Source organism: Labeo rohita, chromosome 12 (genome assembly GCF_022985175.1).
Source record: "Labeo rohita strain BAU-BD-2019 chromosome 12, IGBB_LRoh.1.0, whole genome shotgun sequence".
In the NCBI taxonomy this organism is placed as follows: domain Eukaryota; kingdom Metazoa; phylum Chordata; class Actinopteri; order Cypriniformes; family Cyprinidae; genus Labeo; species Labeo rohita.
The window spans coordinates 8,404,855-8,432,522 of NC_066880.1; the positions used below are offsets into that span (position 1 = coordinate 8,404,855).

The window sequence follows — 27,668 nt, forward strand, 5'->3', positions numbered from 1 at the left end:
ACCCTTAATCCTAAGTATTAAAAGTTTATGAGCGTTAAACGAGAACTTGATTTCCAGAATGATCATTTTCTGATAATTTACTCACCTCCTTGTCTTTCAAGATGTTCATGTCTTTCTTCAGTCGAAAAGAAAGTAAGTTTTCTGAGGAAAACATTCCAGGAATTTTTTCCATATATTGGACTTAAGGTTGGTCGGTTTTGAAGCATGGATGCTGGTTTGAGCAAAACCTAACCAGCAAATGCTGTTTCTTTCAACAGGGCTGAAACTGTAATTTGGACCTTCAACCAATTGGCCGCCATTGACGTCCACTATATTGAGAAAAATCCTTAAATGTTTTCCTCAAAAATGCCAGCATAAACCAGCTAAGGACCAGCTTAAACCAGCATCAAAACATACCTAACAAGCATCAAAACATACCTACCAGCATATGCTGTTTTTTTCACCAGGGACATAGTATGGTGATTGTAATAATAAAGTGATTATAAAAATTGCCCTCATGAATGTAAAAAATGCGCCTGGAAATCAACTCCAGGAGGCAAATATTGCACCTTAATGGAAAAGTTCATTTCTGACCCTGATCCTCTCAGGAAATATCAATAATTGGCTAATTGGTTTGTTTTCAATTATGTTCACTTCAACTGCTTTGTAATCTTTTGTATTTTCACAAAAGATTTCCCCACAAAGCAGCTTTTCTGAATCCCACGCGAGCATGCAGAGAAAATCCTCACCATGGAGTTAGATTTGTAGTTGAGCCAATGATATTGTTTATCTGTTTGTTGTTCCTCTCTCTCTTCTGCCCTCTAGGTGACATTTGATGTGGGCGTTTTTCAGTTCACAGTGTCACCTACAGGTGGCCTGTCCACTATGTGGCTTTCGTCAGACTGAGGATTTGGAGTGCATTAGTGCAGAGAGAGGAGAGACAGGGATTGAGAGGAAGAAAATAAATGTGTGATGAGTGTGGGAGGGAGGAGTTTGTTTCGCAAACATACCTGTATGTACAGCCCGACCAAGAGTGGAAGGAAAACAGGTGGAGGACCCAAAAAGGACAATACTGCACAAATATATACTGATACAAAGCAAGAAATGGAGCTGTGTGAGATTATAGAGCAGAAACACAGTTTGGACTGTTGTGCTAATTTGGGACACAAACAGTGCTGAGAACTAAACAGGTCATCACAGGCTCACACAGACATATGGACAAGATGGGGGCCAGTCGTCCACTGCCCAATGTGCCTAAGGGTAAGTAACAACAGACACAACGCAAACACTGTCTGAAGTATTTTGACATACATCTTCTTTTCTCAGATTCGCTAAGTGCTGCAATAGAGGCCATCAGTGTGAGCACAGAACTCGTCGAGGAGGAACTAAAGCCATATTTGGACACAGTGCTAAATGTTGCCATAGAAAGAAGTGAGTATTTCAGGTTTTTGTTATTACTTGTTATTAGTGTCATATGTCTACTTGAGAAACCTGAGTCCCTGCAGATATGCTTAGTACTAGTTGAGTGCTTATGTAACAACAACAAGGCCCTCTGAGGATTACACAGGATGTTATAATATTTTGTGACATTTCTTAATATATCATGCCTTTAAAAAGTAGTTTCTTTAAAATAAAGCAATTTGTAGTCATTGTCTGTTAGTATGAGCTTGTTTCAGCTAGTTAGATGCAGAATGCACCAGCACTTTGAGTGAGTTCTGAAAGCTGCTTAGTGCGTATTGCTATTACACGTTGGCTAGACATGACTAAGATTACTATCATAAGATTTTATGGGTCTCTATGGAAAACTTGATTTTGCCTTTTAGCATAATGACCTCCAGCTATAATTAACTGTCCTAAGCAAATGGTTTCTTTCGTAGCTATGCTAGTTTTATGTACCACTTTAGTTCTGGTACCACTTTATTCTCACATACTCAAATAACACGAGCTTAAATCAATGTTTGAAAAAACGGATAATGTACAGGATTATGTACTAAAATAATACAAGACCCTGTCAGGTTTATTTTGTGATAATGACCAGCTGACTGCATTATCTCTTACATATCACAAATCACCATAATTTATACATCAGCAAAGATGGCTGTGAGAGGGATACGCAACTCCTGTGGATTTGAAAACAGAGACGCAGTAATCCGTATTTGTCTCTGTGAGAGCCATTGAGTGACAGCAACGATTAGCCAGACGGCTCTTTTGTACACAAGCAACCAGGTGGCCAGCTGTGAACGACTCTGTAGTTTGTGGAAACATCATTTGTTAATCTGTGCATATGTGCGTATGCTCACTAAGGACAACTGGATAAGATTGGTTAAGCATGTTGTTCTGTGGTGTAAAAAGGTCGCATTAGCAATTAAAGAAAAAACACTTGAGCAAAACATGGTCAAGGGAATAATTTTTGGTCCCAAATTTTTATCAATTTTACTGGTAGTTCGCTGTATGAAGAATTTTCGTGGTATAATATGTCACAGTTTACTTTATTTTGCTATCCTCACTTACATAAATGTGTACATAGTGTCCTGCACCCACTAGTAAAAAAATATAAAAAAATGATATCTGGTTTGAATCATTTTTGGTTTGACAATATATAAATAACCGTTTAAAAGTTTGGGGTCAGTACAATTAAAATTAATCATTTTATTCACCAAGGACACATTTAATTGATCAAAAACACAGACATTTAGAATTTAACAAGTTTCAATTCATCATTGAACCCAGCTTTACAATATAAAAATAAGAAATGGCCTTTTCTTGCTTGTTTAAGACTAAATCAGCATATTGGAAAGTTAATGTGCTAAAAATTACTGAAATAAAATAGAGAATGATTATTCATTGTAATAGACACTTCTGTAATAGACAACATTACTACATTTTACTGACCCCAAACTTTGTGTAATGTGTTTTTCCTGCCCTAGAGAAAGGCCTTTCAGAGCAGGTTGTAGAAAGTGGGATTCTGCCAGTACTGGCTCAGATTTTAAGAAGAAAGAGCATGCTCACTACTCACACAGCCAGGCTGGTAGCTGAACTGGCCAGAGACGGTAAGAACAAATGATTTATGCACAAATATAATGCATGTGTTAGTTGGTGTCATCTTGTGGTTATGGGCTGGGCTATAACCAAAAGGTTGAACTTAATATATAATCTATAAATGAGACCTCAGCTAAACCTTAACCTGAGGTTCCTGATGGGAATGTCTCTTTAATAAGCTGCATTGGAAAAACTGCAAATTCAGCAAATAAGAAGAGTACCTTGATATCTACAGAGGTCAAAAGTTTACATACACCTTGCAGAATCTGCAAAATGTTAATTATTTTATCAAAATAAGAAGGATCGTGCAAAATTCAAGTTATTTTTTTATTTAGTACTGACCTGAATAAGATATTTCACATAAAAGACATTTTCAGCATTTTGTGTATTTGAAATTTCCATCCATGACTGTATGATTTTGAGATCCATCTTTTCACACTGAGGACAGAAGGCCGTTTACAGAAGGTTCAAACACTCACTGATGCTCCAGAAGGAAAAAAACGATGCATTAAGAGCCAGGGGTGTAAACTTTTGAACAGATTGAAGATGTATACATTTTTTTTATTTTGCCTAAATATCTTTATTTTTACAGAAGCTTCAGAAGATACTTACATGTTTCCAAGAAGACAAAATAAGTTAAATTTACCCTGAGCTTCAAATTTAAAACGTTTTCACCCCCACCTCTTAATGCATCATGTGTCCTTCTGGAGCATCAGTGAGCTTTTGAACCATTTATAATAGTTGCATATGAGTTGTTCAGTTGTCCTCAGTGTGAAAAGATGGATCTCTAAATCATACAGTCACTGTTGGAAAGGGTTTAAATACACAAAAATGCTAAAAAAACGAATTTGTGGGACGTGAAGGATTTTTCTGAAGAACCGCAGGCAGTTTAACTGCTCAGGACAAACAAGGAAATCATGAACAACTATCATTAAACAAATAAAACACATCTGTGGATCATTCAGGTATTAAGAATCAAGCATATGCAAACTTTTGAACAAGGTCATTTTTATAAATTCAACTATTATTTTCTCTTGTGGACTATATGTCAATATCTTTTATGTGAAATATCTTATTCAGGTCAGTACTAAATAAAAAATAACATGCATTTTGTATGATCCCTCTTATTTTGGTAAAATAACATTTTGCAGATTCTGCAAGGTGTATGTAAACTTTTGATCTCAACTGAAACTTAATACTCATAGTCTCAAGTTCACTGACTGACTATTGATTATTCTATAATTCCACCTTTCTTTAGCTCCTGTGAGAGAGCAATGCTTTGAGACAGGCATTGTGTCTGCCCTTGTGACGTTACTGCTAAGCCAAGATCAGGACCTTCTCCTTCATGTTAGCCAGGCCATCGCCAGGATTTGCTATGACAGCAGTGAGTAAACCTGAACTTTTGCCCTGTTCTTCTAACTACAGATCTCAAAGACGGTAATGATGTGAGAGGCATTAGTCATATTTTAGTGTAAGACTCAGATTTTAGTACAATTGTGGCACCTTAATTGCGATAACAACGGTATTAACCTCCAGCTGATCTGAATTGATCAGTATTCGAGGCAGCCTTTAACCTGAATCTGAGATGATGTGGCTCAGATATGCAGTTTTAAAAAATAGTTACAATTTTGAAAGCTTTTGAAAATGCATCCATTTGTCATTGGCAACAATAGCATTCACTTGATATTCAGGAAAATTTAGATTTTCAGGAAAAATAGGAAGCTAAGTAGAGTCTAAGCAATTTGTATCTTAATGCTGCCCCTAGAGTTTGGGATTTAAGAGATTATTTTCTTGCCAGACTTACAGCAAGAACGATTCCTGAGGCTCGGAGCTGTCCCACGACTGGTGTCGGTTCTTCTCCAACACACTGAAAACGAGGCACTGCTGAGCTCTTGCCTTCTGGCCCTCTGTAACCTGGCTGACATGGGCGAAGAAGATGGCTCCATGCTTTCCTGGGAGGAAGGGGCATACTTCGGCGAGGGTGAGCGGGTTTTCCGTGGCACCTCGCGGTACTCTTTTGGCTTCTCCTCAGCTGTGACGGTGGTCAGGCTGAAACAGTGGACTAATGGCCAGTACTCTGTGGCAGTAGAAGTGCTTCAAAGGTGCTCCACAATGGTGTGGGGCGCAAAAAACGGCCACCAGAATGGACACCGCTTACCGAACTTTGCCCACCTAGGCAGCTGCCCCAAATTGTATAAAGTTATAAAATGCTCAGTGAAGAACATTCCGAGAAACAGGAATCTGAGGGCGGCAGTGCTTCATACCCTGTTGTGAGGCTTCATCGTAGTGCTTTTGGACTGTTAATGAACATCTGAGGTGGCCTAAACTGGTGATTTGGTGTAAACCACATCCCGACATTTAAGGAGCTCATTTCAGCCATTCGTAACAAAGAATGGATGTGAAAGCACAGACATACACTAGAATATAATCGCTCTCATTTTCCTATTGCTCAGACGTCACGTCTGAATGCAAGGGTACAAATCCAGAGCCAAAATCACAAGCCAGGTCACAAGAAATGTTGTGTCCAGGCAGTTTAAGTCCTACAGATCTACGCTGGCTGTACATAGAACATGAGAACAGGTGGACGCTGAGTTGCAATCTGCTAGCCTTTCTGAACTCTGTGATTAGTCCATAAGAGGCCTTACAGTAGTGGATTATCCAGACCCAGTGTTCAGGGTCAGAGCAGCTACATGCACCCAGGTCACAATATGCAACTGTGTTGCAAAATGCACCAAGGGAAATAAATTAACAGATGAGAATCGTGACTTTTGTTTACAGTCTTTGGGTCCAAACACAGTCCAGGTGAATGCAGACTTAATGAACCAAATTAGAGCAGTGTTCCACATAACTGGTTTCAAATTTCATTTTAGATTGAGAACTGCAAAAAGTTAATGTCCATGTAGAAAACCCCTGCTAAAGTGGCCTATGGCCATATTACATACACTGTGTGCAGGGTTCCCACAGACACAGAAAAAGTGGAATATTAAGAGAATATCAACATTGTGTGACTAGATTTTGCTTTTGTGTAGAGTTAAACTTGCTACACTACCATTAAAAAAATTGGAGTTGTTAAGTGTTTTAAATTGTTGAATTTTCTCTAATACTTACCAAGGCTGCATGTATTTGATCAAAAAATACAGTAAAAACATGTAATATTATGAAATATTCTTTCAGACTGTTTCTAATTTAATTGCTTTCAAAAGTAATTTATTCCTTTAGTGGCAAATCTGAATTTTCAGCATAACTGATTTGCTGCTCAAAAAACATTTTTCATTTTTATCAATGTTGAAAACAGCTGTGCTGCTTAATTTTGTATAAACAAACTTTTGTTTGTTTATATATATTATATGAACAAAATATATATATATATATACTGTATATATATATATATATTTATATTCAGGATTATTTGATAAATAGAATAAAAGAAAAGCACTTATTTAAAATAGACTGTTTTTGTAACATTATAAATATTTTTACTGTAACTTTTGATCAATTTAAAACTGTCCAAAATTGTCAAATGATTAATCACGATTAATCGCATCCAAAATAAAAGTTTTTGTTTACATAATTTATGTGTGAATACTGTATATATTTATTATGTATATATAAATAAACACACATTCAGTATATATTTTGAAAATATTTTTAATATATAAACAACATATTTTTCTTAAATATATACATGCATGTGTGTGTATTTATATATACAGTACATAATATACATAGCACACACACATATGTAACCAAAAACTTTTTTTTGGGATCTGATTAATCGCAATTAATCGTTCGACAGCACTTGCTTCATATATTTAAAAATTACTGATCCCAAATTTTTGAATGGTAGTATTTGTGAGTGAATCATTATTTTTAATGAATCAATCAAACCAGTTCACAAATCGGTCTTAACGATTCAGTAACAATCACTGTGACCCTACAAAGGAAAAGAGGATTAAAGAATGGATGGATGGATGCAAATCAATCTGAATCCAAATGACCCTTATCCATTAATCACAAACAAATGGAATGGAAATTTAAAAAGTTTAAAAGTGTGAGAACCCTGTTGTACAACTGGACTGTATTTTTACCTTCTGCATGAAGTCACACAATTGTTCTGATGGGAGTAAACACTTATTTAAAATGATGTTATTTATGCTATCAATAAAACATTTCGTTAAACTTTAATTCAATTTGATTTTCTGACATCATTCTTGTACTGAAAAAAAGAACACTTCCCCCTTAAAGCTAAGAAAAAGGCTATCATTGTTTTCAAAGAGAGGAGGGAGGTGGCATTGAGTTTGTTGCATGTTGTTCATTGAGGTCCCTGTACTGTGTCAGCGGATCCCAGCGGGTGCCATTGCCTAACTAGCTCCTGTGGTTTGCTGACCATGTCGTTCCAGTGTTCCAGTTCTCTGCCCCTCGCATACATGAACGGCCCAATGACCACAATGCCCAACAACACTGCCAGTAAAGACAAAATATAATGGCTGAGTACAGATACACAGGTATATTTTTAATGCTGCCTGCAATGTCTAAGACCACTGGTGAATTAAACAGTATGGTTCTATTTTATCTATTTTTTATGTATTATTATCTATTAATAAAAGCAGGATAGTAATGCCCTATCACCATGGAAATAATTGATTGACAGTTACCGGGTTCCTCTGTGCTGGGCTGCTGGAGCTGTAGGGTCAGACAGGCTGTGTCCAGCTGCATTGGGAGGAGTCTGAAGGTAAGCCTCTCATTAAAAGATGGATTATTTCCTTTCGCTACAGTGGTCCACTTGTTCCTCACCACCTGAGTGTGTATCTTCAGAGAGACCTGGGCGCAAACACCTGTACCATCCACTTTGCATCAAGTTAAAGATTCATAGAGAATGCTTGTCACTGTTTTCTTTAGTGAATGTTTCTTACCTGCATCACTGCAACACTGCAACCCTCGTGCTCTTAAAACAACCACAGTGAGGCGGTGTAGGGACTGATTGTAGTTTAAAGACACCTGGATGTCACCATTTTTTGAAAGGGGCTACAACAGCAGTGAAAAGCATGCATTAGTACAGCACTCACACTCAAAATCTTATTTAAGTAATAGGTCACCCTAAAATGAAAATTCAGTTTTCAGGTTCTTTCTTATTTTGTGTTCCACAAAAGAAAGTAACTCATACAGATTTGGAAAGATTAAGGAGAGTAAATGATGACAGAATTTACATGACTGAGTAAACTGTTTCTTAAAGTGTCGTACTTGATCACTTTCATTGTCCAGATCCCTCCACTGCACTTTTCCTGCCGTCTCCTTCAGTTCAGAATGTCTGAGGGGGATCAGGACTTGACCTACAAGACGGTGCTTCTTCTGATGGTCCACAGTGTACATGCTCATGTTCAAAGAGCACTGGTCGACACAGCTATTAGATACCTGTTAGAAGGCATAGGAATCAGGTTACAGGCTTTATTTTCAATGTACCAATAATTAATCAATATTTTTTTAATTTTTGTTAAAGAAATGAATACTTAGCAAGGATGTACAAAAGTGACTAAAGGATTAGTTCACTTCCAGAATAAATATTTCCTGATAATTTACTCACCCAAATGTCATTCAAGATGTTCATGTCCTTCTTTCTTCAGTCGTAAAAAAACTGTTTATTGAGGAAAACATTTCAGGATTTTTCTTCATATAATGGACTGATATGGTGCCCTGAGTTTGAACTTCCAAAATGCAGTTTAAATGCAGCTTCAAATGAAGAAGAAGAATCTTATCTAGTGAAACGATTGGTTATTTTCATTAAAATAATACAATTTAAATACTTTTTAATCTCAAACGCTTATCTTGTCTTGCTCTCCCTGAACTCTGTGTATTCTGGCTCAAGACAGTTAGGGTATGTATTTTCTCCCTCAACTTCAAAAATCATTTCAAAATCATCCTACGTCGCTGCAGAAGTACCGACTCAGTCATTGCAAAGTGAACATGCAAAGAAGATCAAACACCCTTAACAAAAAAGGTAAAACAGTGATATAGGATGATTTTGAAGTTGAGGGAGAATATGAGTTTTTCGACATACCCTGTCATGAACCGGAAAAAAACAGAGGTTGGGAAGAGCAAGACAAGACGAGCATCTGACATTAAAAAGTAAATAAACTGTATAATTTTTATGAAAATAACCGATTGTTTTGCTAGATAAGACCCTTCTTCCTCGGCAACTGCATTTTGGAAGTTCAAACTCGGGGGATCATAGCAGTCCATTATATGGAAAAAATCCTGAAATGTTTTCCTCAAAAACCATAATTTCTTTACGACGAAGAAAGACATGAACATCTTGGATGACAAGGGGGTGAGTACATTATCTGTAAATTGTTGTTCTGGAAGTGGACTTCTCCTTTAAGGTTTTTGAGGAAAACATTCCAGAATTTTTCTCCATATAGTAGACTTCAATCAGCAGGTTGAAGGTCCGAATTGTAGTTTCAATGCGGCTTCAAAGGCCTCTACATGATCCCAGCTGAGGAATAAGGGTCCTATCTAGTGAAATGATCTGCCATTTTCTAAAAAAACTAAATGTATATACTTTCAAACCACAAATGCTTGTCTTGGACTAGCTCTGTGATGCATACGCGAGACTCGCACATTACGTAATCACGTTGGAAAGGTCACATGACCATTCTAACATAACTACATAATGCGTGAGGTCGAACTAGTGCAAGACAAGCATTTGTGGTTAAAAAGTATATCATTTTTTATAAAATGACTGTTGATTGTTTCGCTAGACAAAGTTCTTATTCCTTGGCTGGGATCGTGTAGAGCTCTTTGAAGCAGCATTGAAACTGCAATTTGGACCTTCAACCTGCTGATCCTCACTGAAGTCCACTATATGGAGAAAAATCCTGGAATGTTTTTCTCTAAAAAAATTTTTTATTTTTTTTTGACTGAAGAAAGAAAGACATGAACATCTTGGATGACATCAGGAAGCTTTTCTCCCGGAAGTTAACTAATCCTTTAACTGACAGTAAAGGCATTTATAATGTTTCAAAACGATTTAAACCTCAAATAAATGCTGTTCTTTTGAACTTTCTATGCATCAAATGTATCAGTAAATGCATTTCCCACATAAATATTAAGAAAACAACTGTTTAACATTGATTGATAATAATTAGAAATTTTACTTGAGCACCAGTGTTATTACTGACCCCAAACTTTCATAAATGGAGTAATGAACTTGAAATCAGAATATTCCTTCAAGTGCTCAAAGAAATGACTCAGGAAAGCTGCTTGCAATGGCCAGTAGATGGAGACATCAACTATGAAATGTCTTCTCTACTTTCAAGTTTCTCCATTATTTAGAACAAAAAGGTTTTTGAAAATGAATTCACAAACAAATCATGAAACATTAGTTAAAAGCACTTATCTCCATATAATGTGGAATACTGATGATCTTACCCACATACAGAGATTCATGCAAGGGTTTATCAGGAGACACTCTCTACCTGAAACACAAAGGTGTCGTTGAACTGTGGATGACGACCTTTCCGCCGTGCTTTTGCTTGACGGTGACGTCGATCATCAGACGGCAACAGCTGCAGTTTTACCAGTGTGACATTACCCTGGCACTGAACGGGCAGGTTAGCAGCTCTGAGCAGAGACACCACCAGCTGCTCTCTCTCCTGCTGGTAACGCAGAGCGAACCACAGACGAACAGCTGAGCCATTGGGAAGGGCCCATTCACTGGGCTCCTCTGGGAGCTGGTACAGGTCTGGTCTTATGCTGCCCAGAGGGAACCAACCTCAAGAACCATATGAGAAACAGACGGTCAAAACATTCTTTTTTTCCTTTGTATTATTGTTTCTGATGCCTAATGCTTTTATCCAGTCCTGACATACTCCCTACTGTTAGAGAGCCTCGCTGGGTGTGCAGATCTGGATGGAGTTCCCATTCCTCAGCAGACTCTCTTTCCTCTTTCTCCTTGTTTAGTTGGGGTGTTGTCTTGAATCGAGGAGGCACAAAGAAAGGAACACCGCCTGAGCTGTGAAAGGTTAAATATATGAATATGTAGATGCATTTCAAACTACATTTCATAGCAAATTTAATTTTATTTTATTTACTTATGCTTACTTATAAATGTCACACATTTTATGTTATTAAAATGTGAATCTATTATATTTATATATATTTTTATATTTATATATATATATATTTAATTAGGAAATACAAATAAATATAAGCAATGAATGAATCAAATTTCATTTTATTTATATATTATTTTATTTTAATTATGCTTATTTATAGATGTCACACATTTTTTTATTAAAATGTGAATTCTTCTATTTATTAAATGTATATTTAATTGTTTTATATTTTATATTATTTACTTACGTTTATTTACATTTTCTTATAATTAAATGTTTATATTTGCATATAGTATTATTAAGAAATTAAAATAAACACAATAAGTAAATAAAAGGTCTGTAATAACTAACATTTTATTATACTTTTTCTTTTTATTGTTTATTTACAAATGTTTTATTTGTTTTATGTTTATTTATTTTCTTAATTACACTTTATATCTGCATACAATGTATATGCAGAATAAAAAATAATTAGAATAAATAAATAAATGCTACAATAACGTTTAAGATTTAATATAAATTAATGATGATTATTATTAATAGCCATTTAATTATGAAATGCAAATAAAAAGAAGCAATTAATGAAGAAATTTTAATTTTATTTTAATTTATTATTTTATTTGCATTTATTTACTTATTATGCTTTATTTGTTTATGTTTATTTATTTTCTTAATTACACTTTATATCTGCATACAATGTATATGCAGAATAAAATGTAATTAGAATAAATTAATAGATAAATAAACGCTAGAATAATAACAATTAAGATGTAATATAAATTAATGATGATTATTGTTAATAGCCATTTAATTAGGAAATGCAAATAAATATAAGCAATTAATTAATGAATATTTTAATTGTTATTTATTTATTTACTTATGCTTTATTTTCATTTACAGATGTCACACATTTTGTCATCATTGTTCTATTTATTATTATATCTGCATATAATTTGTATGCAGATCTAAACATTTTATTAAATATAATTAAACGATTAAATAAGTCTATAACACTTTATTATACATTTTCATTTTATTATTTATTTACTTATTTTAATTTATGTTTATTTTTCTTAATTACACTTATATCTGCAATTCTGCATATAATGAATATGCAGATTAAAAATGTAATTATAATAAATACATATTTTTTATTTGATTTACTTATGCTTATTTACAAATATTACATTTTATGTTATTAAAATGTGATTTTTTCTATCTGTTTATTATATTTATTTATTTTATATTTTATATTATTTGTTTACTTATTATGTTTGTTTACAGTTTGATTAATTCACATACTAGTAATAATTAAATGTGTTATATCTAGCTAGCACCAATCTATCATAAAACATGAAGACTGGCTACGAAAACCCTGTTGTTCTGCTAGAGAAAATGTAGTCATGCTTACAAAACGTTATTATAGTCCTTGTAATAACCAGTCCTAGTCACTATTATATCACTGCCAAAAAAGCCCAGGAGCCTGGATGGGATGTATTTATTCAGTTTGCTTCACCTTACACTGCATTGCAATGATACTGTATACAGCTTGTATTATTGCCATTTCTAGACAAGCAACAACTGTTATTTACCCATAGCTGCTGCTCTGTGATGTCTGAAGCACAAGAGCGGTGCATCGTGGGATTGTGGGGGTGGTAGGTATCAGTCCCCTGTAGAGCGTTTGAGTCCGTCTCTTCCTCCACAGCAGATACACTGATAGGCCAAACAGCAACAGGAGCAGAAATGCTGCAGACAGTCCACAAGCCAGTGCTACAAGTGGATCTAATGGCACAGACACAAAACAAACTCAGCACCAGTCACCCACCCCTCTCACTCAGTGTTTCATACAACACAGAACATGGCTTTGCATTAACTAAACCTGCTGTGTGACACCATTGGACAGTCTCTTTCTCTCATGCCTTTTAAATAGACGTGTCAAGTGTCTTGTGTCAACACACTTTAGTGGAGACCTGCATGCAAGAGGTGGAGCACATTGTGTTTTTGCTGCTCAAGAAACAACCTGTTTTCACCTTTACTGCAGGGGATTTACTCCAGCCACCGGGAGGAATACAGTGCGGGTCTACCATAATTTCCAAACAGGTATTGTAGTTCATTTAATACACCTTATATTTTAGAAATTAAACTCTTCAATATTATATATTATATAATGAGATCTCTTTAAGACTTGCTGTGCTTACGCCATTTAAACAAGGATTTGTACACTAATTAAATGTAAGCAAACAAGATTAACAAAATGTGTGTATATATCATTTTAATATACTATATGTTATTTAATATAGCTGTACAGTATTATTTTCTGAATTTGTAAAATATATTATAAGATAAATATGTGATCCTGGACCACAAAACCAGTCGTAAGTAGCATGGGTATATTTGTAGCAATATCCAGCAACAATATGTTGTTTTGGTCAAAATTACTGATTTTTCTTTTATGCCAAATGTCATTAGGATATTAAGTAAAGATCATGTTCCATGAAGATATTTTGTAAATTTCCAATGTAAATATATCAAAACTTAATTTTTGATTAGTAATATGCATTACTAAAAACTTCATTTGGACAACTTTAAAGGCGATTTTCTCCTCAGATTCCAGATTTTCAAATAGTTGTATCTCGACCAAATATTGTCTTATCCTAACAAACCATACATCAATAGAAAGCTTATTTATTCAGATTTATTCAGCTTTCAGATAATGTATAAATCTCAATTAAAAAAAAATGACCTTTATGACTGGTTTTGTGCTCTTGGGTCACATATATTACAGTATATTTAAAATTATATTTATATGCATAATATTAAATAATGCTATACAGTTAAGCTATTTTTGCTTACTTTTACGTTTAATTAGTATATAAATCCATGTTTAAACATGAGATAAATCACTCAAAAATTAAAACACTGTCACCACACTAATGTCTTTCCAAATCTGTATGACTTCCTTTTTTTTGTAAAAAATAAAAGATGATATTCTGACAAATGTTTTTATATTTTTTTGTCCATACAGTGGTCAGTGGACTCTGATGTTGTTTTGGACCCCACTGACTTTCATTGTAGGATAGATGCATTCTTTAAAATCATGTTTTGTGTTCAAACGATGACAGAATTTTCTTTTTTGGGTGAACTGTCCCTTTAAATATGCTTTTGACATGCACATGCATTTCTCAGACAGGAAATACTGGTATCTGTAAGCTAGAAGGGAAAACTTGTATGCATTCAAGCAGCATAAGTCTTTTGCAGCATACTCTCATAATTGCACATTTTAAGGGCACTTTGCCTTACTGGTCAATAATTGTTCAATTGCACATGAAGATTATTAGCGTACATGGGTTAACCATCTGCTCAGCAGTGTCTAATAGCATATCACATTAGCACGCACAGAAATACATGTCGCTATGACAGCACTAGACACTCTTGTCTGGTAAAGAAAACGCTTTGGTGCAACTACCATACATAGTATGTAATAACACATCTGGCGCAACTTGTTTTAAATCACATAAGATGATCAAATATTTGCAGCTTGGTAAAATAAACAATATCCTTTGTTTGTCTTAAAGATCCAGTATCATATAATATTATATCTGTGTAAAATAGTACTCATGTATAGTTTAAACAACAGTTTCCAATAATCCTCTACTCACCAGCCATGGAAGGCCACAGTCTGTCTAACTCCTAACTGAATAAAGTCTCTCCGCTAGAGTCAGTCAATCACCGGTTTCTCATTTTGCCCAGAGGCTGTCTCATGGGCGCTCCTCCTGATGTCCCATTGAGAGTAAGCTGTGGCTTCTAACAGCCTGGTCACCCTTCAGCGGGGTACTACAGTCCCCCTGAGGCTTCCCAGGTTAGTTAATCAACACCGTGCACTGGCTCAAGCAGGTGAGCGATATGAGCTCTGCCAGTCGCAGTATTTATTTCCAAACAAACACAAAACCTTGATGCAGTCCAGTGAGCATACAATCTGTGACTATTTACAGGCAATTAGCAAGCTAGAAGGACTTCCAAAAAGCTGAAAGCTATTCTTAATTTAACAATGGATGTTAATTCTGTAATATGATTTGATCTCAGCAAATCAGCTACAACAGCGCTCATAGACTGTGGTTTAATAACTACGCTTTGAATGTTATGGTGTCCACAACAGCCTAGTTTGCATTCACAAAGTGTTAATGAATAACTCTGGACAACCAGGGAAGTTTATCAAGGCTGTAATCAGGCAACACGTCTGTTGTTCCCACAATGTGGTTAACTTGCATGGAGTTTCTAGACATTTGTGACCCAGGACCAAAAACCAGTCATAAGGGTCAATTTTTTGAAATTGAGATTTATACATCATATTAAAGTTAAATAAATAAGCTTTCCATTGATGTATGGTAGAAAACTAGTGTTGGATCTTGACTGGCATAAGCTAGTATTCAGTAGACATTTTACAAACAAACAAAAGTTAAGATAAAATTTTCAAGAAATTTGCATGTTTTCAGTAAATTGAACAAGTAGCAAAAACATTTGTCATACATATTAGACAATATACAGTATGCATAATATACAGTATTTTATCATATAATGAAGTGCATTATCTGTATAGCTAAATAATCGATTCGATTCAATTTCCGATTCGACTCGATATTGATCATTTTGGATATCAGGTACAGTGCGTGCCAAATAATAAAAAAAAAATCTCTAACATAATGCTATAAAATATACATGAGAGTCAGTTGTAGGCTACTAAATTACTATAATATTGAAGGTTAAAATAAACTGATTTGTATACAAAGGCTTAAATTACACTTGATGAGTTTTTATAACAATAAAGTTAGGATTACAAGTATATTTCAACTCCAATTAGTTTTTTGAAATATAAACATTTAAATGGCTGTCATAAAAACTTGACAGATTTATTCAAACATAAATTAAACATTTAAGAACAGTAACAAACTATAATGAATACGTTATATGGTGCATATATTTAGCAAAATACTGCTTTAAAATAGAATTTATTTTTCTAGCTGACTAATGAGTTATGGTCACCACATATGTTTTTTTTTTTTTTTTTTTTTTTTGCTGAGGTAAATATGACATATTGTTTACAAGCCGTTAAACGTCTTTCCGCGGTTGAAACACTGATTGAGCGATTACACGAGACATGATATGGATTTCGGTAACTTGTACTCTTTCTTTTAACATACCTTCGGGTGTGCATTTATGTTTATTTCCTCCTGTAGCTGGTTTTAAATCAGAGATGATCAGTTCATAGATCGCGATCGGTCGGTTCCACTTCTCTTGAACTGAGGCGCTACAGCAATCTGTCACTCTTCACGCCTGACTCTTAACCGGAAGAATGCTTTGCTTTTCCGGTCTCCAGTGTTTCTAATCAAATTAGCCTATATTCGGAGCTAATAATCTAATGTTAAACCTATTAAAATGTTTTTTAAAAGCACATAGCTCCATAGCATCTTTGCAATGTCGCAATGACCGTCATTTGTCAGTGCCTCACTCCTCAAAGTTTAATGAGTGTGTAGATGACACGAAGCTGCCGATGTTTGCTACATTAAAGGTGAACTCGACTTCCATAACAACAATTCACAAATAATTTACTGACCCCCTTGTCATCCAAGATGTTCATGTCTTTCTGTCTTCAGTCGTGAAGAAATCATGATTTTTGAGGAAAACATTTCAGGATTTTTCTCCATGTAATGGACTTAATTGGTGCCCCGATTTTGAACTTCCAAAATGTAGTTTAAATGCAGCTTCAAAGGGCTCTAAACGATGCCAGCTGAGGAAGAAGGGTCTTATCTAGCGAAACTCATGTAGCACAGGCTCTGGGATGCGCGTTCACGATGCTACATACTATTGAATCACGTCGAAAGGTCATGCAGAACGTAGGCAGAACTACAGACCCAGTGTTTACAAAGCGAATGCGCAAAGACTAAGAAAGTGCAAGTAAGTTTGTAAATGCTGTTTACAAACAAAAAGGTACAACGATGTCCTCCTGTCAAGTTGTAGGAGAAAATAAGATGGAGTTTTTCGCCATACTCAGTACACAGACGATGAACGTGAGTCGTAGAACCGATGGAAAGTTCGGATCATTTTACCGACTCGGGCCTTTGAGTCTCGTTTAGCAAAATGAACAAATCTTTTTTAGAGTCATTTCATTCATTTTAGCAAAATATAATTAAAATGTTTTGTGTTACTTCCCTAACACATCTACTGCTTACACAAATGTTGATCACACTACAAACAAGACAAAACTATAATGCTATAAGAAACAGAAAAGATTAATTCATTGTTTACCTGGGTCTTTAGTCTATGATTAGCTCACCTCACTTCTTATCTAACAAGTTTTCGGGTTTGAGTCATAAGATGAACGAATGACTCGAAACAGTTGAACTAATTCCAGTACAGAACCTAATAGGATGTTGCGCATGCGCGACTGAACAAATCACTCCCCGAGTTGACTTGTTCTTCCTGAGTCACATTGAAGATTCGTTCAAAATGAAAGAATCGTTCGAGAACGACCCATTACTAATTCGTAGCATCATGGACGCGCATCCCAGAGCCTGTGCTACACAAGCTTTTGTGCTTAAAAAGTATACAAATTTTTATTTTTCAAAAAAAATGACAGATCGTTTCACTAGGTAAGATGCTTTTTCCTCGGCTGGGATTGTTTAGAGCCATTTGAAGCTGCATTTAAACAGCATTTTGGAAGTTCGAAATCAGGGCACCAATAAAGTCCATTATATGGAGAAAAATCCTGAAATGCTTTCCTCAAAAACCATAATTTCTTCACGATTGAAGACAGAAAGACATGAACATCTTGGATGACAAGGAGGTGAGTAAATTATTTTTAAATTGTTGTTTTGGAAGTGGAGTTCTCCTTTAAAAACAGCTGGGCACTATTTGAATGGGTTCTTATGGAGAACAGAACAGAAGAGCATCCAATCGGAAGTTAGAATTCGTAATGGCAGCATTCATTGTGTTCTCAGGAAAAAGTTCTATAGTTAAAGTTATAGTTAAACATTCTTCAAAATATCTTCTTCTGTGTTCTGCATTAAAGAGACAGGTTTGAAATGATAATAGAATTTTCATTTTTGGGTTAACTATTACTTTAAGTTTACTTAAAGTAATCTTGCCTAATATAACATTAAATTAGGGTTGGGCATTTTTGTCATAAGGGTTTATAATTCCAGTGGAAATACACCTGACACAACTGATTTAAAGTAACAACAAAAAGACAGCATCTGTGTTATTATGCAAACAAAATGTCGTTTCAGCAACAAGTTCCAACTGTCTCCATAAATAGGGAAAAAACGTTCAGGTGTGATTAAGGGCGATTAAAAACGTGAACAATGTAACCTCAGCATGTTTCTACGCAAAACAACACGTCAGGAACCTGAATGATTATGGAACAGGTAACCTGTGAGTTTGCAATGCCAAGTATACGAACAGGTGAATCAGAAAGATGAGTCACGTATATCATAATGGTTTCCCGGCACCACAAGCCCTTCTTTCAAAGAGACTGTTTTCATTGTTCCCATGACAACTGACAAAAAAAAGACATGATGAAAATTCATCGGGCTCCTATTGAGCATGGCTGTTTCTATAGCAACAGGAAGAGAGAGACTGGATGAGTAAGCGGCAGGAGCTACGAGTGTGTGAGAATGAACGTGTGTGTAAGAAAGCTAGACAGAGTATTTATTATATTGATTTGGAAGGATATCGGATTTCCTTTTGTGAAATCTCAATAGCATCAACCTGTTCGTCCTCTAAATCTCACCTCTCACCCTATACACACACTTTCACACAATCATGCCCCCCCTTCATTGGGCTTACAGCGCTCCTTGCCTTCTCACCATTTCTGTCGGTGTGTCTTTGCACCTCCTCCCCCCTCCGCCGTGGATTTCCTCTCAGAGAGGGTGCGTGTGGTGTGTAATCAGATGACAACGACTGATAATCCAGCAGTACACCCACTCTGTCCTGTTCACTTTAGAGCAGAGCGAGAGAGCAGGAGTGCAGGAGAGGAAACAAGTGAAGGAGGCGGGAGCCGTCTGGGCAGAGGGGAAGGAGACGAGAGGAGGAAGTGGGAGGTATGTACGTGTACATGTGTGTGCGTGGAGGGAGGGAGGTTGTTGACTTACCTGTGGCCATGAGGGAAACCGCAGCTGTGTCTTTATTAAGCAAGTGCTGCTCAGTCTGAAAGGAAATGGTAAAACGAGGCTTTAAAAAAGGGGAAGTGAAGATGACAAGGAAGGAAAGACAAAAGGGTGACACAAGGCCTTGACTGGAGCATGTATGTTTGCTAATAAAACCGAAAGGTGAGATCTTTTTTGTTTGATTTACTTGTAGGGGATGAGGGGTTCACTGGAGTGTTTATATTTACATGTGTGTGTGTGTGTGTCAGTCACAGTCTGGTGCATGCATGATTGTCTGCAAGGATGGAGGTTAGACTGTGGGTTGAGGTGGAAGACGAGGGTTAACAGTTAACACCTTGTCTGTTATTTTTAGATGCAGTGCGAAGATAAGTATCATGTTTTTCCATGATAACTGTTGAGAGATAACATCTGTCATTCTGCTAGAGTTGCGGTCATTTGTACAGGTTATTTTCGAGATTTGGTTTGCTTTATTATTAATATTATTATTTTGTACCACTCACCAAATTATGTACTTCTCTGAAAACTTGGTTAAAACCTGTTGCACAGCAATTCTACTTATTTTTGTGCATAATAATATTAGAATAATATATCTTTTGTAGATTTTCTGCATTTTATGTGATGGATGATGAACACTGGCTTTGGCACACATGATCTTTCAATTGGCTGTTCCCATAAAATCAAAACATCTTTTCTTGAGAACATGTTATTTGAATTTTCAACAGTGCAAAAGTCTATTATTCACTGAAAGCATAGTTAAATTCACTACAATGTTTAAAAAACAAACACACAAGGGATCAGAGATTTGTAGAACTTCGTATATGTTGCGTATTCCAATTTTGCTGAGCTTTCTTCTGAGTTCTGCATATGCAGATTCTGTGTGGGCATTCTTGGAAGTTAGGTTTATATGGTATGATTCAGCAAGTAGTCACAGGGACATAAACAGATGGTGATGGCCTAATGATTAAGAATCCGAGCAGATAACACTAAGGTTGCAAGTTTATTTCTGAGTTTGCTCCTGACAGTTCTGAAATGCCAGGCACTTAACCTCTGGTTGCTTCACAGGAAATATTGCTTCATTAAGTCCACTGCAAGTTCCTTTAAAACAGCACCTTAAGTGGCAAGTAACTACATTATAAAGTTACAGTTGAGGTCAAAAATTTACATACACCTTGAATTATTTTACCAAAATAAGAGGGATCATACAAAATGCGTGTTAATGTTTATTAAGTACTGACCTGAATAAGATATTGCACATAAAAGATGTTTACATATAGTCCACAAGAGAAAATAATACTTGAATTTATAATAATGACTCAGTTCAAATATTTACATATGCTTGATTCTTAATACCGTGTTGATATCTCAGTGATCCATAGCTGTGTTTGATTAGTTATAGTTGTTCATGAGTCCCTTGTTTGTCCTAAACAGTTAAACTGCCTGCTGTTCTTCAGAAATATCCTTCAGGTCCCAAAAATTCTTTGGTTTTTCAGCATTTTTGTGTATTTGAACCCTTTCCAACAATGACTGTATGATTTTGAGATCCATCTTTTCACACTGAGGACAACTGAGGGAGACATATGCAACTATTACAGAAGGTTCAAACACTCACTGATGCTCCAGAAGGAAAAACAATGCATTAAGAGCTGGGGGTGTAAACTTTTGAACAGAATGAAGATGTGGACATTTTTTAAATTTTGCCAAAGTACTGCCCTTCAGAAGCTACGGAAGATACTTACATGCTTTCCAGAAGACAAAATAAGTTAAATTCACCCTGATCTTCAAATTTAAAAAGTTTTCACCCCCTGTCTCTTAAAGCATTGTGTTTCCTTCTGAAGCGTTAGTGAGCATTTGAACCTTGTGTAATAGTTGCATATGAGTCCCTCAGTTGTCCTCAGTGTCAAAAGATGGATCTCAAAATCCATCCAAAAAGAAGAGAGCGGCAAGTTTAACTGTTCAGGACAAACAAGGGTCTCCTTAACCATTATCACTAAACAAAAAAACAGCTGTGGATCATTTAGGTAACAACACAGTATTAAGAATCAAGCATATGTAAACTTTTGAATGGGTTTATTTTTATAAATTCAGCTCTTATGTTCTCTTGTAGACTGTATGTAAATGTCTTTTGTGTGTAATATCTTATTCAGGTCAGTACTACATAAAAAATAACATGCATTTTGTATGATCCCTCTTATTTTGGTCAAATATTTTACAGATATACCTTTTGCAGAAGGTGTATGTAAATTTTTGACCTCAACTGTACATACATTATTGAAGTGTGCCTTGAATATCTACAGATTAGAGTGTGAGTGTGTTGTAGTTTGGAATCAGCAGTACTGTATGTGTGTGTTGACAGTAGGGAGTGACAGACCCAAAAGTGTCTCCCAAAAAATCTGCTGGAGTGGCTGAAGTGTGATGTAAACATGAACAGGCCTGACACACATACACATTGCTCTCGAGAGTTCCTAGAAATGAGAAACACTCTTACAGTAATTATTTGAAATCCATACCTTAAAGTATGGCACAGCTTGTAAATTTCAATACGTGACATTTACCAGGGACACATTCAGGCCAAGATCTCTGTATTACCTAAAATATCCAGGTTTGGCTTTGTTTTAGTGTCCAATAACATATAGCATTGGACAATGGGATCTACAGAGAATGGTCAAAGCGATGCAAATCTGTGTACATATCAGGTGTGTTTGACTTAAATCGGTGCTGCGCAGACTGAATGTGTATGACAACAAAGTACAATCGCGAGAGTGATTCGAAAGCATATGGAATTGTCTGCTCTGCTCTCTATAGTTCGCATGGTACTTAGATGTCACACAATGATCGATCTGCGCAACATAAAAATCCTGGCCAGAACGTGTCCCTAGAAAATGGCACGTATGGTCACCCTATTATGGGACCATGTGGAGTGGAATCAGCCACCTGTGCTCGAGCACCATGTGGATTAATGTCATTCTGAGAGGAGCTGGCATACCCATGTTGTAGCTAATGATCTTAAAACTGGAGTTGGGTTTATCCGTCTGTAATCTGGTCAATCACTCAAGGGAGAGATACCTAGACATCTCTCTGTTCTATTCACTTTAATCTATGTGCATTAAGGACAAAAGAAATCTCAGCTTTTTCTATTGTAAAAGTAAAGGTTTAGGAGTCATTCAGTGGATTGCCTACTAGACAACTAAAGAGAGGAAGAATTGGTGTGCTTCTTACATCTTAAAGGGATCATTCACCCTAAAATGAAAATTCTGTCATTAATTACTCATCCTTATGATGTTCCAAACCCGTAAGACCTTCGTTCATCTTCGAAACATAAATTATGATATTTTGGAATGAAATCCGAGAGCTTTCTGACCCTGCATAGAAAGCAACACTCTAAGTCAAAACGCTGGCTCCTGCGTCAGCAGCACCACACGTGTGCGTCGTGGTACTCTCATGAAGGTCACAGACTGAAAAGAAGAAACTGCTGAATAAAATCACTATTTTGTTTTCTTAGTGCACAGAAAGTATTCTTGTAGCTTTATGAAATTAAGGTTGAACCACTGATGTCACATAGACTATTACAACAATGTTCTTACTACCTTTCTGGGCCCTGAACTTGGTAATTGCGTTGCTGTCTATGCAGGGTCAGAAAGCTCTCAGATTTCATCAAAAATATCTTAATATGCGTTCCAAAGATGAACGAAGGTCTTAAGACTTTGGAACGACATGAGGGTGAGCAATTAATGACAGAATTTTTATCTCTTTAAGAAACTTATAGTTGTTTAAAATACACTGTGTAAATAATTAACCTTATACTTTTCATAATTAGTTCATAATTGTATTCTAATTGTTTTTCTTACCAGTAGATATTTCACTATGGAGGAAGGACAAAGACCTACATCTGAGATCTACCTGCCAAGTATCAGTCTTGGATCTGTTGACGCTGAAACAGTGGAGGACCATGAGCTCCCAATCATTTCTTTATCCAAAAGCTCGACAGAAATGGTGAGTGGACCTCCTCAGCGAACGGAGCTGACATGGCACCGTCAGAACTTGCGTAAGAGCCTCAGCAGTGCAACATGTACTCAAAGGCCAGTCAGTCTGGGTGGACCATCGACGGGGTTCCCTGTGAACATTTGTGACCATGAACAGGGGAGCATGTGGAGTGGCAACAGCACCCCTGAGACTGTAATCTGGCATGGAGGAACTGCGAGGTCCTGGAGCGTCATGGAAGACTCGCCCAGAAGGACTCCAACGCAAGATCTACTTCTGGGACAAAATCAGATCCATAGTGGTGTGAAGTGTGTGCCACATTCACCATCCACAAATAGGGATTTAAGAATGAAGGGTCTGGTGTGCAGGGAGGGATGTTGTCAATGTTGCGGACCTGCTGAGAACCTCACAGGATGCGGCTGTTGCAGAGTGCCTTGTAGAATGAATTCTTCGGGTCTGAGCAACAACTTCACACCACAGGGAGTGAATGCAGAAGACCATGCTCAGAGCAACTGTGAAAGCCATCATTTAACTGCATGCCATAGATCTACCTGTTCTGGTCACATGATGAACACTGCCTGTTTGAGAAATACCTGCAGTGTTGTTCCATGCCCTGGACATTTGATATCACGTCCCCCTTGTGCAGGAAGCCCCTGTCCAGGACAAAGATCACTGCTCCATTCAGGCTTGCTTGGTTTTCCACCACTCGTGTCCTCGGTCAGCGAGACCAGACTTGACAGCCGGAGTACAGGCCATTGCTGTGGATCCGAGTTTAGGGGGCAGAACTCTTCCTGTCTTCGACTAGACAGACCAGGTTTTAACAGGACAGTCAAAGATGCCACTACCATGACATCTGACCACGAGCTCAGAGATGTTGGTGTGCAAACCGTGTGTGATTCCCTCGCCTCCCCTCTTTCTCATGTGTTTCCTGAAATTAGTTTAAGAGCAGATCCTATTTCAGACGCACCTTCTGAGCGCATGTGTCATAGGACCCCTGTGAAGGAGGTGGAATGGGATGCTGAGGGTATGACATGGGAGGTGTATGGTGCAGCTGTGGATCCTGAAGAGCTTGGCCTTGCAATCCAAAGGCACCTGGAACTTCAGATCAAAGAGACTGCAGCTGCTGCAGCTGCGGCAGCTCAAACGGAAGACGCCACGGACAATGTCAGCAGCCTGGCACTGCAACCCAGGCGACGGAAGAAGAGCGAAGGCATTATAAGAACACTGCGCAGCTCGGCATGTTGCTCTAACCCTAGTACTGTGGGAGACTGAGGTGATCAATGAAGGGCCAGAGCTTGTCTTTTCAGTATGTGGATGCCTGAGATAGGTATAAGTTACAGTTGTGCTTTCGCACCGGAGGAACCTTCTCATAATTCCTAGAACTTCTAATGGAAGTTCCTGCTTTTTGGCATGTTTGCACTGCAGGAACTAGGAACGTATTTAGTTCTAGGAACTCTGTTTGGGAGAACTAAATTAGTTCCTACTTCAGAGTAGGGTCTAAAATAGTTCAATAGGAACTACCAGTGACAAAATTGTTTGCAGACTGGCCAAATGCATATGAAGCACCAGCTACCTGCCATTTTTCAAAATCAGCATAAAAATATGTACTCCACAAACATGGAAAACAGCAAGAATAACGGTATTTAGCTACCTGTTGTCTGCAGCGTTATGTTCTTGTCTCAGGCTCAATGATATGTAACACTGCAAGTTGTCATAGGAGATTTAGTCAGCTTTTCATGCTCTTTTAATCAGTTAATTTAATCTCCGTTATCATGAAACCCACGGCACACAACAAAAACAGCTCCGATCACAGTTTCCTTCATTCACCGGTTGTTCACGTTTGTAAATGCCTGTTGAAAAAAACAGCATAGGCTGGTTAGCTATGTTTTGAAGCATGGCTGCTGGTTTGAGCTGGGTTAAGATGATCCTTAGCCAGTCATGAGCTGGTTTAAGCTGGTCCTTAGCTGGTAAGGACCTGGTTTAAGCTGGTCCTTAGCTGTTCATGTGCTGGTCCTAAGCAACTAGCTCCTGCTTGGGACCAGCTTAAACCAGCTCAAACCAGCAGCCATGCTTCAAAACATACCTAACCAGCATATGCTGTTTTTTTCAACAGAGTAAAGATGTCGCTGTTGGCCGCTTCAGAGTTCCTGAGTTCCAGGAAAACAGCCCGAGGGGGAACTTGGTTCTCTAGGAACCACCATGCTGGCTAGTTCCTAAACCTGAGTTCTTAGAACTATGCGGTGCGAAAGCTCCTATAGTGGAAATAATAGTGGAATGGCCCGTGGCGTATATATTTATTTAGCTAAGCAAATTGTACCTTCAAATAATATCTCTAAATATTCCAAAGCTTTGTCTGTTTGGTTGAAGCTATTAAAACTCCACTATTGGATCAGTAGAGCAGTGATGTTTGGAGATACATTGCAAGCTAGTGTTGCATAGAGCTATCATTCAAAGTTTACATATAATGGTGTGTTTCTACCTACTTTCACACATGGCCTTGTTCCTGTCTTGACCTCTAATGTATCTTTTAGATGCCCCTTTTGGCCCAACATATCAAAATGATGATTTTGGTAAGCACTGAGTATTATAATTTTTTAAATGCTGATTATAGTCTAAATGTCTGGTCAAGCAAACAGTAGATTACTGAATATAACCCTGTTGAAAAAAACAGCATATGCTGGTTGGGTATGTTTTGAAACATGGTAGCTGGTTTTAGCTGGTTTAAGTGGGTTCAAGCTGGACCTTAGTTCAAGGTGCTCCTAAGCAGGAGCTAGTTGCTTAGGACTGAAAAAATAAACAGCTAAAGCCAGCCTAAGATGGTTGGCTGGTCTTAGCTGGTTAAGGCTGGAAGTAGCTGGTTTTAGCTGGTCTCCCAGCCTGGCTAGGCTGGTCAGGCTGGTTTTAACTGGTTGTTCCAGCTGGTCTCCCTGATCAGCTAAGGAAGTGACTAAAACCCCTCTAAAACCAGCCTGCTGACCTGCTAAGACTAGGCTGGATTACCAGCTAAAACCAGCTCATGACCAACTAATGACCATCTTAAACCAGCTCAAACTAGCTGCCATGCTTCAAAACATACCTAACCAGCATATGCTGTTTTTTTTCAGCAGGAAAGCTAGAGGTACATTAAAATTAGTGGAACTCTTAGAGCAAGATCTGAAGGCTAGTTCTAGTTAGTCATGATGGATTTAGATTTCTTTGTTTTTTTTTGTTTCCCTTTGTAGTCAGTGATAATCCACCAGTACTAAATGACAGAAATTTCATCTTATTTGTTTGTCAGTTGTTGATTTTTTTTTTACCAGATTCTGTAACTACAGACAAATAATTTACAAAACACTGTCAACTTACAAACATCTATGTTGTTACTGAATTCACTGATCTTGATGCAAATGGTGATTGGTCCAGTGAGTGTTTTGCCCGGTGGATTAGAGTGGGCTCAAGGCCAAAATCAATCCACAGAGCTAAAAATATGAATGCTCATGAGGTCTGTGGGTGTGTAAAGCTAGGTTCTTATCAGACCTACTGATGATTAGCAAATATAGACTCAAGGTCAATGTTCCTGCACTTATACAGCACATTATGAGCTAAAACTAAGCCCCAGTCCTGCTTCTATGCTCAGGGACGATCTTTATCAATTCGAAATAAAAAAAAAACATGTACACTTTGATTTTGGTGCCAAAATCTGACTGAAAAACATCTTTTCATAATCACAATTCAGTAAAGAAAAATATTTTGTGGTTGCATCCTAGTCAGAAAGTGCAAGGATAAAGATAATTGTGGCCATTTTCACATCATTTTACATATTCATATATCTTTTTTTGTTATGTAATATTATTAATGTTTATAGTTTATTATATTGTTAAAATATTAAAGTTAAAATTGTTCAAATCACATTCAGTGTAACAGTTTGACTATTTTTATGTATATCATGATCACGTGCTATTTCACAACTATATCTTATACAGAATCAAGTCATGATTTTGTGAAAGTTAGGGATTGTATTTAAAGCAATCTCTGTCAATAATGTTTAGGTTATATTAATTTAAATAGCATGACACGTATAGTTGGTAAATAAATGTGTATCAAGGATCTCTAACCAAATCAACAGTATGTGCTGCACACTGCTTTTGTTTTTCTTTGCCAAAGCAATCTGATTTCTTTTTTTGGACCAGAGCATTGTGATTTAACATAATATAGATATTACTGGATCAACACCTTACAGTATGACGAAAACAAGCTTTATATAGGCTTTCCACAGCAAAAACTACACTGATGTGTTTTAATATTGAGAAAAATGAATGTCTTGAAATGTATGAGCAACAATAAAGCGTTTGGTAAACAATGTCCTGTGTCTGTCATTATAAAGCAGTACAGTAAGTGTTGTTTATGTTAGATTCATTTG

At 36.8% G+C, this 27,668-nt stretch overlaps 3 protein-coding genes across 3 annotated transcripts; 2 read left to right on the top strand and 1 right to left on the bottom strand.

Annotated features, from left to right (window-relative positions):
* Positions 1-865: 865 nt before the first annotated feature.
* On the top strand, positions 866-6,352 carry si:dkey-21e13.3 (uncharacterized protein LOC100150043 homolog). The gene is made up of 5 exons (XM_051124543.1): positions 866-1,239; positions 1,306-1,410; positions 2,907-3,029; positions 4,277-4,402; positions 4,817-6,352. Exons 1-5 carry the CDS (start codon positions 1,194-1,196, stop codon positions 5,290-5,292), a joined length of 876 nt encoding a protein of 291 aa, XP_050980500.1. The 5' UTR covers positions 866-1,193; the 3' UTR covers positions 5,293-6,352.
* A 343-nt stretch (positions 6,353-6,695) lies between these two features.
* On the bottom strand, positions 6,696-15,225 carry syt15 (synaptotagmin XV). Its single transcript, XM_051124542.1, has 8 exons — positions 14,789-15,225; positions 12,722-12,911; positions 10,884-11,026; positions 10,491-10,786; positions 8,260-8,430; positions 7,932-8,043; positions 7,674-7,853; positions 6,696-7,479 (listed from the first exon to the last, which is right to left on the bottom strand). Exons 1-8 carry the CDS (start codon positions 14,793-14,795, stop codon positions 7,331-7,333), a joined length of 1,248 nt encoding a protein of 415 aa, XP_050980499.1. The 5' UTR covers positions 14,796-15,225; the 3' UTR covers positions 6,696-7,330.
* Positions 13,100-27,595, top strand: LOC127174210 (uncharacterized). Its single transcript, XM_051124541.1, has 3 exons — positions 13,100-13,229; positions 19,129-19,225; positions 23,140-27,595. Exon 3 carries the CDS (start codon positions 23,153-23,155, stop codon positions 24,539-24,541), a length of 1,389 nt encoding a protein of 462 aa, XP_050980498.1. The 5' UTR covers positions 13,100-13,229; positions 19,129-19,225; positions 23,140-23,152; the 3' UTR covers positions 24,542-27,595.
* Positions 27,596-27,668: the final 73 nt, after the last annotated feature.